The following is a 12,329-nucleotide window of genomic DNA, read 5'->3' on the forward strand; positions in this document are numbered from 1 at the left end:
CAAAAAGCTGAAAAGCTCTTGGGTGTCCTAAGGGTTAATAAGCAGTTATAAATTGGAAAGGACCTCTTATTTCACCTCAAGGCACAAATGAAAAGCTTTCTGGCTGGCTGTGGTGGGAAGTAGCAGGAAAGCTGTCTGCATCTCCGCAGGAGCTGCCCACACACAGCAGTCTGTCCTGCAGGATTGTATGGGGGTGGAAAGATCTCCCAGTCTTTCGGAGATGTCCCAGAGACATTCCTGTCTTTCAGAGATGCATAGCAGGAAAAAATCCTGACTCCTCTCCTTGCAAAACGAGCTAAAAACATTGCGCAACTGCTTAGGGAATATACCTAGGGCTGGAATTAACAGAGCGCAAAAATAAACTGGAAAAATTCAAGTCCAGAGGGCTGAGGGCTCACGGTTCAGGTGGATGTTTTTAAATATGTGAAAATGGAGGAAAGCAGCTCTTATTCTTCCTTTTCTGAGTCCCTACGCTTAATAGCCAGTGACTGGACTAGACACTGCAAGAGTGAGGTAGCTGTGACAGATTTTTAAGAAGTCTTCATCAAATCCAAGGTTCATGAGAGAATTTTTCCAGGTCCTTAATTAACGACTATAAGGTCCATTTGACCATGGAGAGCTGTAGCAGCACAGCTCTGTGCTAGCCTGACTGAGGAGGCTTTCTGGAAAATATTTACTATTCCTTTTATTTTAAGGAATTTTATGCATTATAATTTTTATGGTTTCTCTTATTAATTGAAACAGCAGCAGCAGCAAAAAGTATCTGTCCTGGATCTGAAAGTACATTTTAAAAATATCTCTTTTCTAAAGCACCCATTTCCAATGCCTGTATTGCCATTTATCACGTTGACATTTGGAAATTTTAGGAATGGCCAAGCTAGGATTGAGAAGGCAGTGCAATTTGGATAGGGAAAAGGGAATAATAAGGGATTATGACAGTGGAGAGGAAGCTGGATTCCTCAGGCAGTCCGACACCTGAAATGCTGCAGTAAATTGTGTTGTATTATATTACCAGAGACTATATGGTGGTGTGCTTTTTTTTTTTTTTTCCCCCTTTCTTTTATTTTCTTTTATCATAGATATAATCCATTGAATTACATTTTTAACTCTGTCTCTTGCAAAATTATTTTCTTTTTGGGGAATGCTTGTTTCTTTTCGCTTTGTTTGTGGCAATTGAAAGATCTTATTCTAATTTACACTGAAGATTTACAGTGTTGCTGCAACAGATTGACAGACTATCTGCAGTATAATTTGTATAGTCACCTTAAATAGATTGTGTGTCTGAGCCCTGCAGTTCTTGTAAATTCCTTTTGTGGTATAAAGGGATCTCATTACCTCAACTTTAAAGTGCCAATGAACTGTCAAAAAGTGTAAAAGAGCTTTATAGTTTGTCAACACTACAAACAAAGTGTGTGTTCATAACCCAGGTTAATTAATTTGTGGTAAATACCAGCTGAGACGAGATGCAGCAGGATCCTGGCCCTGTGTAGTCAGAGGAGAAAGGTTCAAATCCTGCTGTCCCATGCCAGAAAAGGCAGATTGTTTAAAACACCTAAATAATTTCTGGGAGAAAAGACCATCAGTCCCATAGCATGCTTAGGGCTGGAACCCATCCTCCTAAAACCTATTTAAGGAGTCTAGTTTCTATCAACACTCCCATGCATAAGGCAGACTCTCCAGTTCTGCCTATCTCTGGATGTGCTTCACGCTGGTTGCTGCCAGGCTTAGTTAAGAGGTTCTCTGGTTATCTAAAGTTAGGTGAAAACATATACTTGAAAAAGTCTTGTTTTCAGGTCGGGAGCATCTGTCTTCCATCTGAGCAACGTGTCATCTAGTCACATGAATTCTTAGATCTGGACCATCCCATAGATTTAAGGTGGAGTCCATCTAAATAAATAGAAAAGTGTGAAAGGCAAAAGTTCTCTTCAGAGCAAGCTGGTGGCTAGGGAAATCATTAGGCAGAGAGATCTGGGATTTCAAATGCCTTCTGATTCCCCTGGAGTAAGAGCACAAATATGTCTGTGGATGCAGAGTGCAAGAGAATCAATCAGACACAGAAGAGTGACTGTGCTTAGTATACTCCAGGGAAGGACTGTTGTACCTTGAAGCAGCATGTTCTGGAAACAAACAAACAAAGCTAGAAGATTGTGGCCAGTAACTGAAAATGCTGGGAAAAAAAAAACCCAAAGCACCACAGGACAGCCTTATGGAAGAAGCTGAGTTGGAGAATGAGAAGACCTCAAGACTCTAAGTGTGTCACCATTGGACTGATGTGTTATAAATGTGTGAAAAACTGCTGACCACAAATGATTAGGAGAGGCAAGCACACATTTTGTTTGAATACAGACTGACCCCAAAGTAGCCTGTGGGTTGGGAAGAGAGTTGGAGACGAAGAGGAGAAGCAGAGGTGGAAATTGAGACACTCATGGGGAGAAATATGAATGTGTATATAACTGATGATGTTCAGATGACACAGCACCCAAAATACAGCTTGGCTGGAAGAAAGAAGAGGTATCAGTGGCCTGATCTGAAGTGAAAGAGAAGAAGTCAGGAGTCCAAAGGAGCATTCTCCACAAGGAAAACAGTAGACAGAAAAAGTACAGATTGAGGAAAGACAGGAAAAGGTAGACCATGAGGTGGAACCTGTGCAGCAGAACCTGACAGGAAGAACCCGGGAGCATAAAATGAGACACGGAGGCTGAATCTGTGGATGGAATAAATGAGAGCTTGGGCAAAGCAGGCTGAAGAAAATCACTCTGCCTAAGGTCGCCTGCTGAAGCCACATACCTTCACAAATCAACTGGAGAAGCAGTTGAGCAGTTTCCCCTGCTCATGCCCCATACGTTCCTGAAGCTGTGTGAGGAAGAGATGTAATGGTCTGGGAGATGTGACATCAGACTGAGACACGGAAAGGATGAAGGGAACAGGTTTGAAGGGTTTACAGAAGAAAAGGCAAGGCTGTGAGATTTATGTGTTGACTGGAATCACCCTCTGGGAGAGATTGGAAGAGGTGAAGGACAGGAGATGTAAGAAGCTGAAGAGAAAGAAGCAGTGGATCAGCAGGAATAGAAGTGTGCGGGCAGTGGCTGTTGGAGACTGGAAAAAAGTCTGCAGTTTAATGGATCACTCTCAGTTCAAAGTAGAGTTGTCTGGAAAGTTGTTTCCTGGAGGATGAGAGATTGGTAACACAAAGTAACTGCAATATCAGCATCTCAAGGTCTTCTGACAGAGTTGACTCAGGGGGCTCTGACCTCTTTTGGTTTTGATCTGCTTCTTGGGCCAAGGCAAACTAGTCACTTTTTGGTTTATCTCTTTGACCTGACTCAGTTTCCCCTTTTTGTGAAATGGTACCAGGCCTTCATGTAGATGCAATTCACCCACCTGCCTCTGCAGCTAATATCCGAACAGTGAGCAGTAACTGGAAATGCTAATGAGAGTCTAACTTTTGTTTTTCAGATGTGCTAGATTATTATTCCCAGCTGGAATAAGAGAAATTTTGAGAAACTGGGCTGGCTCAGAGGAAACTTACGTCCCAGTTTTATGCCAGCTACTTGTGTAAACCTAAACAAACCACTTAACCCTTCATCTCCTCTGCACCTTCCTTTGTGTAGAATGAAATTAATAACTTTATTTGTGGAGGCCTCACCCATGTTTGCGTGGAGTGATAGTCCTAGGCTCCTGGGGTCAACGAGTGCTGTGGAAGGACTTGTCTATAACCAGTGGAGATACTTCCATTAGGTCTGGCCCTAGCTATCTGCATGTGTGGAGTATCTAGCATGGTAGACCTTACTTCAATACAAAAAATAGATTGCAAACCATGCACCTCCTTTGGTGACCAGTGTCGATCCAAGTTTCTTTTCTGGTAGAAGCTGGGAGACATTTTAAGGTAGTGGGCAAGAAGTGATTTCTTTTCATAAATGTACAAGGAGTGAGTAAAATGAACACCTGAACACTTCATAACTGTCCAACAGAGACAGTCAGCTGTCAACTCTGACAAACACTTGGAAGAAGTTGTTTTGTCTGAAGCAAAATTTCCCACTGGGATGGGGAATGGGATCTGGAGTGGCCTTTCTCAACTGAGATCGATACCACTGCTTTTTTTCTCTCTGCCCCTCTCCCTTTCTGCTCTGCAGTGCTGGCAGAGAGACTGGACATGTGCTCAGCGTTATAAATGAGGGGGGAGAATCAGTGGTCAGGGGAGCACAGGTCTGTGCATCCGTTCAGACCCAAGGAAACTCATAGCTTTGTGGAGGCAGCCACTAGTCAGAGCAGCTGGAGTTTCCAAGGCTCCTTGGCCACTGAAGTGCTCCTGAGTCACTTTGGGGCAATCTCCTTGCCTGAATTAGGAGACAACTCTCCTGTGCCTGTAGTGGGACAGAGAAACTTCTCCAGAAGGTGATTCAGAGTGTATAGGCTCCCCAAGAGCCTATTTTCCCCATTGACTATAGGACGCATCTCCTAATTAATTAGGTTACAATTGCCTCTCTCTATCCTGTAGTAATTTTTTTTCACCCCCCCCCCCCCCCCCCTATTTCAATATTTCCAATTGTAGCAGTTTCTGCTTTCAAAACCAGGTGATCAAAGATAGCTCTTCAACACCCAGTTTAAATTTTCAACACCCCTTGAGACACCCAAAATACATCTGGAAGAGAAAATATTGTTCCTGTCTTTTGTAATGGGAGGAATGCAAATAATGACCTAATTTATCTAAACATACAACACCCGGTACAATCTACAGGTGTAAGAGCAACAGATTCATCAGATTATTTTGGAGTAATAGTAATTTAATGTGTATGGCTATGCCAAATTAAAGCAAGTCAGTTAAACAACTCACTCACTTGGACTGCTCAGATGTTAAGTGTGTCCTTAAGCACTTTGCCTGATGTAGACAGACTTTACTGTAACCCTGGAGATAAGTATACCCTGACATACCTTGCTGAGTTTGCTGACTTTTGACGTGATTCTGAGACATTTCTGTAAAAGTCAAATTGTCATCGCTGGTCGAACCGCTTAGGACTAGGCAAAATCAGTTGCCTAGTGAAGCCATTATATTTATTTATAGATTTATAAAATGTTTTGTGGTAGGAACTGTGAGAAATTCAATTTATACTATTTTTCTTCTTCTCTACTTGACATAGAAAAAAGCATGGCATTGTATACATCAGAACTGCCTCGTTCTTAATAATTTTGCCAGCTCTATCCAAGACTACATCTTCACATCGTGCTTCAAAAAGGAAGGATAAATCAGGGTCCTGGTGCCAAAATGTTCCCTATGCTATGATTTGTGATTAATTCACTTTGGAATTTGTTTTCACCTCCCTTGAATTGCTGGGTTGCTATTTGACAACATGGTTCTGCGCTGCTCTGTATGTAACGGTGTTTCTGTCAAGTCATTTAGCAAAATGTTCAGTTCTTACTTTGCCCACAATAGCATTTAGAGTCTAAAGGCTCTGTCCTGTCCCTTTAACATGAAGGCACTTCTGCTTTAGATCTCAAGATGTGGTTTTTTCCCAATCTGAGCTTAGTTAATTATTAAAAATGAGTTCAATAATTAAGGAGTTACACAGATTCATCTATTTTTCAGTACTTTTGAGTGTTTCTGCTGGCAGTACTTTTTTGGGCGAAGTAATAATTTAAATATATTGCAGCTGTTGGTCTTTTATATCTTCTACTCTCAAACAAGTCATTTATTTACCTGTTGCACAGTCCAGTCCCACTCACTGAAGGTTATTTTATGAACTCTGCATGTTTCATCTGAAATAGAGTTTGTTTTCAAGGGAAAACAAGAAAGAGGGCTCTGGGCTTCCAAAGGGTGCTCCTGCAGACACACTGCGGAGGCAGAGGTCTTCATTCCAGGGAACCCCCTTTAGGTATTCATGATCTTTGTAGAGAGCACGTTGGTTCTTTGAAGGAGAGAGGCTGGAAAAGACCTCTAGGAGATGAAGGTTGTCTCCTAGCTGGAGATCATTCTCTCCTGAGATGTTCATCAGCATATTTCACCTCCCCATTCAAAAGTTGGGAGTAAGGGTGCCTCTGAAAAGTGGTTTACCCTATCCAAGCAGCCAACCCCAGGTAGGCGAGCAGAGCCCTTGAAACTTCTTAAAAGAGCAGTAGCAATTTGATTTGGCTGTCTGCCGTCTGTTTGGCGGCTCATTTAGCTGAGTGTCAATATAAAGGACCATTTCAGGCATTCTATAGCATCCAAGGTGTCTATGTTGGTCTGGCAGATAGGACACACATATGTTTTTCTGGAACAGCAGCTAGAAGCCAATTGTACATCAAAACCAACATGTTTAGGAACCTGAAACCAACCCACAGTCTCCTAAATAAGTCAAGACCATTGCAGGCACCACTGGTGATAGTGACTATGGGGCTTGGTGAGTGCTGTGCTTTTTTTTCAAGCTATCTTTATTGGATACTGAAGTTGGAGAACACGGGAGTTGCACTTTTTTCTATAGTTGGAACTATGTGAGATAGAGGTCGCAATGTTATACTTACTTTCAAAAAAGTAGCCAGCTGTAAATTTTTTTCTAGAAAGGGGAATGGGTGATTTTAAACACGGATGGGTGATGACTGCTCAAGGAAGAGTGTAGTACATTGGTGTGTGAGTGTATGAGGGGCTTCCACCAAAATCATGGGGTTAGGAATATGTTATAGTTAAGACAAAGAAGCCTCATTTATGGTCCTTCTTTTGTGAACTGACATTATTGCTGACCAAATCCTGTGTGTCACTCGTGCTGCTTAGAGTAGAGAAGAACCTGACTTACAGGTGTTGCTGTATGTGGGAATATAAATGGGAAGCAAGGAAAAAGGAATCTGCTCGAATTTTTTATTTTTTTCCTAACAAAAATATACTAAAAGTATTGGAAATTGGAAGTAGATCTTATACATATAAAGAAATACCCCACCCCACCTAAATCATCAGGAAAAAGGTAAAACAAACTGTAGAATGGAAGACAGAGAGAGTCTGGGAGGACACAGTAAGAAGTCAAAGAATAAAAAGGAGACAAAAACAAGGGCTGTCTGGGTACCTTGACTGCTGCTCTTTTAGAAGAAAAACCAACTTGAGAAGATTTTCCTTAAAATTTTTTTTTTCAGTGCTTGAAAGTGAAAAAAAAAAAAAAAAAGCCTGAAACAAGCCTTTTCCATTAGAGAATATTTGGAATGCAGAACAGTGGTTTGCACCTCTTAATGACAAAAGTCATTGCCCAGCAGTGATTTTATAATGGTTGCTGTAGTGTGAGTGTGACAGATGTACACAATGGGAGTCAGTGGTGTGTCTGGCCACAGATGCACTCAGACACTCACACACTAACACATGGACACAAATCAGTACTATAAACAAAAAAGTCCAGAGCTGGAGAAAAACTGTATGCTGCTCAACATGCAGATGGCTGCTGTCAGTCGTTCTCTTTTATGTGAGTCCTAAAAATTCATGAGATTCACTCAATGAAAGGAGGTAAATCAATAAAGATGATGAGACTGCTGCTAGTGAAAAAATGCACATAGAATGATATCAAGATAGGGTTTTTTTGAGCGGGCTAAAGCTGTGTTGAGCATGAGTCTCACCAGGAAAATCTCTGATGATGTGCTCACGAATGGTGCAAGGTGGGCTTTGGCTATGTCTACGCTAGTAAACAGTACGGGCCAGTAGAAGTAGATCTATAGAGCGAATGATGTAGGGGCTGGGGATGCAGGGTCAACACTCTATGTGTTTTAGGGGCTACTATAGAGTCATTCTAGTCTGGTTCCATTAGTGTCTAAAGAGTATTCTATGTTCTACTGGATTACAGCTTCTGCATTAGTTCCACCTGAAGGAAATCCGTTTGATGCATTTCAATGATATGAACTGAGGCACGGTAAGTGAAGGATGTCTTGGGAGATTTGCTTATCTGTAAGTTGAGAAATTTCAAGCCTGACTGAAGTAAAAATAATCCAGAAGTATCTCAGACAGGTTTAGATGCCCATCATTGACAAACAGAGCAGGAGCTCAAGTTGACAGAGTATAAAGACTTGATTCTTTCTTCTCTGGTTCTTCTGTGAATCCACTGAATTGGAGGTGCTACTTTTTATTTCCATCTTCATTAAGGAAAGAATTGGGACACTGGAGTATAAACAACGAGAAAGTGAAACAAGGTACGGAAAGAGAAAAACTTGCTTAAAATAATTTGAAAATGATTTATTGAATGCAGCCTCTACTCTCAGTGATTTCTGGTGTTATTACTTTTCTATAGCACAACCAGGGAGGACAGTAACTTGCTGTGGGCTACAGGTAAATTATGATCTATTCCAAAGGAAGGAAGGAAAAACATACTAAATGTGGGTGTGTGAGGCACATAGTCTCCCCTGATGGTGTTCGATGTGTTGCATCTCACCGGACCAATTTGTTCCAAAGCCTGCTAGGGAAAACGAAATGTCAAGAATTAAAGCAAACTTCATGAAGTGAAGAAGGAAGGGTGAAATGGCAAGATGTTGCATTGCCAGAGCTGTTGTACACAGACTTGGTAGTATGTCCACTGAAGAGGAGGGAATTTGGGAAACTGCAGTTGTCACCTTGCTATTGCCTTCCAGTGGTGACCTAAGGTTGCTGATGCAGTGGGTTTTTCCTCATCTTGCAGCTGTTCTGACCCATATATTCACACTGCTCCCCACACCTACACCCCATTCCCAGCCCCAGGGATGTTACGTGACCTTCACATCAGCTGTACCTTAAAGTTAAAAATATATTTTCAGGTCTATCCAGATTAAGGTCTCACCAAGGATATTTCAGCAGCGTATTCTGAGATTCAAATTTTATGCAAAAAAAAAAATATCCCCAAAGCTGCATCAATAAAATAGTATGGGATGTTATTTCTGCTTTTGGATTAAAAAAAAAAAAAAAAAAAAAAGAACAAATTATGAAATGTTTAAGCCACTGAACCCAAGATTTCAAAAAAATTACCCCTTATTTCGGATCCTCCACTGGAGACAGTTTTGAGATGACCTCATGTTGCTAGCTGAGCAATCTGTACTCACTCTTAAAAGTTTTTGAAACGGGTGATATTTGTCTTTTCTTATCTCACAGAAATGTTATTAATAGAAGCTTGTATTTTTGTGAATGTAAGTTACTTGTGGGCCTAGATTTGCTGGATGTTCTTTTGGACACTAGACTGGGGAATCTGATAATTCAAAGTACTTTTTTGAACTCAGAGAAGGATGATGGTCCTTGCAGAGAGTGTTCTTCGTTGGTTATAAAGGGTGTTTAAGAACACGCTATTTCTCACGTAAGGATGGCAGTCCTGGGGGAAAGAACCTGAACCTCAGCTCCCACTGCCTGTTGAGCAAACTTCTTTCCAGCAGGTTTTTTTCAGCTTTTTGGGACCAATAAAGACAAAAGATATGAAAGGAAGATGTTGTTTAGAAAGGGCTGCATATCTGATCCAGAGTAGTCTGATTTGCCAGTCAGAGAGGGACCTGGGGGGGTGATTGACAGCCGGCTGAACAGGAGCCAGCAGTGTGCCCAGGGGGCCAAGAAGGCCAATGGCATCCTGGCTTGTGTCAGCACTGGCGTGGCCAGCAGGGACAGGGAAGGGATCTGAGCCCTGGGCTCGGCACTGGGGAGGCCGCCCCTCGATTCCTGGGTTCAGTTTTGGGCCCCTCACTCCAAAAAGGCCATTGAATGACTCGAGCGTGGCCAGAGAAGGGCAACGGAGCTGGGGCAGGGTCTGGAGCACAGGTCTGCTGGGGAGCGGCTGGGGGAACTGGGGGGGTTCAGTCTGGAGAGGAGGAGGCTGAGGGGAGACCTCCTGGCCCTCTGCAACTCCCTGCCAGGAGGGTGCAGAGAGGGGGGATGAGTCTCTTGAACCAAGTGACAAATGGTAGGACAAGAGGGAATGGCCTCAAACTGTACCAGGGAAGGTTTAGACTGGCTATTAGGAAGCATTTCTTTCCAGAAGGGGCTGTTGGGCGTTGGAATGGGCTGCCCAGGGAGGTGGTGGAGTCCCCGTCCCTGGATGTGTTTAAGAGTCGGGTTGACACAGAGCTGAGTGATCTGGTGTCATTGGGAATGGTCAGTGTGAGGTTATTGGTTGGACTGGAAGATCTTCTCCAACCTAGTCAATTCTGTGATTCTGTGATCCAAGAAGATGTGCACAAATAGTCTTTTGTAACATTAATCCCATCTCTCCTACACAGCATCAAGAAGGAATGAATGACTGTAGGATGATCCAAGTGAGGCAGTGTTTTCTAAGCATGCTGCTCCTGGGTTTTTTATGTTGATTGACTTGGTTTTTAAATTTATTTTTTCAGGCTGGATGCCCAAAGTATCTTTAACACGCTTGAAATCATCAGCTCACGTTAATGACACACGATTAGTGCTCCAGGAACCTGTTGATTGGCAACCTGGTGACAAAATTGTGGTGGGGCAGACAGGCCTTGGAGATGGACAGCAGCAAGAAGAAATGGCTGTTATTGAGTCTGTGAACAACACGGAGCTGTACCTTAGATCACCGCTCAGGTATCCTTTCAAGGGCCAAGGGGATTTCTATAGCAGAGAACTAAACCAGAGGAAAATTTGGTCAAAGTGAGGATTTGCTGTTTCCTGTGGGACATAATAACTATATAAATCCCTTTAACAAAGGTGGCCAGAGGTATTTCAGTTCCTCTTAAGCTAGTGGACGTTCCATCCTGAAAGTTTCTGACTATGCTTAAATTCCATATCATAACCATGAACTCAGAAAACCTTTGAAGCAGAAAGCACTGATGGCCAGCACAGTCCAGTGGCATCAGCATAGAGTTGGCAAAGAAATTTACTCCATAGTTAATTTATTGAGAATGTGAATATTTATTTTTTTCACAAAAAGTGGCTGACTTCATTACAAAAAACCCCAAAAAACTTCCCTTCTTGGATGATTTGCTTAAGGTGATTAACACACTCAAAGTGAATTATTTCACTTTGGAAATAATGCTTCCATGTTTCCAGTGAGTAATAGTTTCATTGCCTTATGGTCTCTTTGTCTTCTGTGAGTGGAGATCTTGAACAAACTGTACTTCTTATCATCATCACGTGGAGCGCCAGTGTTGAAATGTGTTATCTATTTGGGAGGCAACCCAACTCCAGTGCCTAGGAAGATTAATGGTATCATTTTGGGAAATATTTGGGGCTTGAGGAAGAAATTACTGATATTTTTCACCAAAATATGTTTTGGGAAGATGGTGGATATTCAATGACTCAAATGTTTAGGTGTAATTATACATAATCTAAGGAAAATTTATGAGCTTGAGAGACAAAAAGATGACAGAAAACATCAGCCAAAGAAAAATATGTCTAGCCCACATATGCAGACACATTGGATATGCCACTGTTCACGATGAGAAGAAAACTGAACCCAGATCTGAATTCGAACAGTTGGAGTCATAAGCTTAGTGTAAACATCATTCTTGCCATCTGGCAGGTGTAGACGCTTTTGTGTCGTTTTTGTGTCTTTCCCTAGGTACTCCCACAGTGTTGGAGATGGATGGGTGAACGGCCAAAGCCTGCCTTTGGGTGCTGTGGTGGCAGTGATTAGCAGAAGGGTGGTTGTTCAAGGAAATGTCACAATGGAGAGGATGTCACACCTTCGACAGTGTGCAAAAGCAGCTGTTACAAGGGGTGAGGAGGGTTTTTCTTATAGAAACATTCTGAGGAGGAAAGTTACTCCATTAAAATCACATTGTGGTATCACTGTGCATTAGTAATCTTTCTTAATAGGATAACTTTGAGACATACCAGTGCCAGGAAAGAGAGTTTATCTTTCCAAATATTGTTTGACATTGAAGTGTGAAGTCTTGGGAGTTGAACTGCATTTCATGGTAATATCTCCAACGTATTATTTTCAAATTGTTGTTTCAAGCCATCTTGGGAAAGACCCTTTAGTTCTGCCTGAGCCTAAGGGTGTAGAAAAGAAAGTATCTTCTGAAAACATGTTTCAGTGTACATAATATATTAAATTTTTAATTGTGTTTACTATTTAGTCAGTTTGAGAAGAAGGAAAAACAAAACAGCCCAATGCAGTTTGTACTCTTTAGTGTAAAATACTGAGATGGTTTTTAGTGTTTAAAGGATACCGAGAAAAAATAATGGGTGATGGTTTCTTGTAGCATATAATAACACTGGCAAAACAATGTTAAGTACCTCAGTTCTCCTTTAGTTTTACCTGTGTGAAACACCATGAAGGTTGACAGGTGGCTTCCTGATTTACACCAGCTGATGAGGAAGCAGAATCAGACACAGTGATTATAATTTGAGGAGAGTTAGGTTATCTGGCAACCCAGGTGTAAGATTTTCTTTAAAAATAAAATGCCTTGGGCTT

General features: G+C 41.8%; 1 protein-coding gene across 1 annotated transcript in view; it reads left to right on the forward strand.

Moving 5' to 3' along the window:
* PKHD1 (PKHD1 ciliary IPT domain containing fibrocystin/polyductin) overlaps nucleotides 1–12,329 on the forward strand; it is a 269,426-nt gene that overhangs the window by 107,410 nt on the left and 149,687 nt on the right. Inside the window, exons 37-38 of the mRNA XM_074921569.1 lie at nucleotides 10,288–10,495; nucleotides 11,472–11,629. Of these exons, the coding sequence (XP_074777670.1) occupies nucleotides 10,288–10,495; nucleotides 11,472–11,629 (366 nt within the window). The remainder of the gene's footprint in view (nucleotides 1–10,287; nucleotides 10,496–11,471; nucleotides 11,630–12,329) is intronic.

This window comes from Athene noctua, chromosome 1 (assembly GCF_965140245.1).
Source record: "Athene noctua chromosome 1, bAthNoc1.hap1.1, whole genome shotgun sequence".
Classification (NCBI taxonomy): domain Eukaryota; kingdom Metazoa; phylum Chordata; class Aves; order Strigiformes; family Strigidae; genus Athene; species Athene noctua.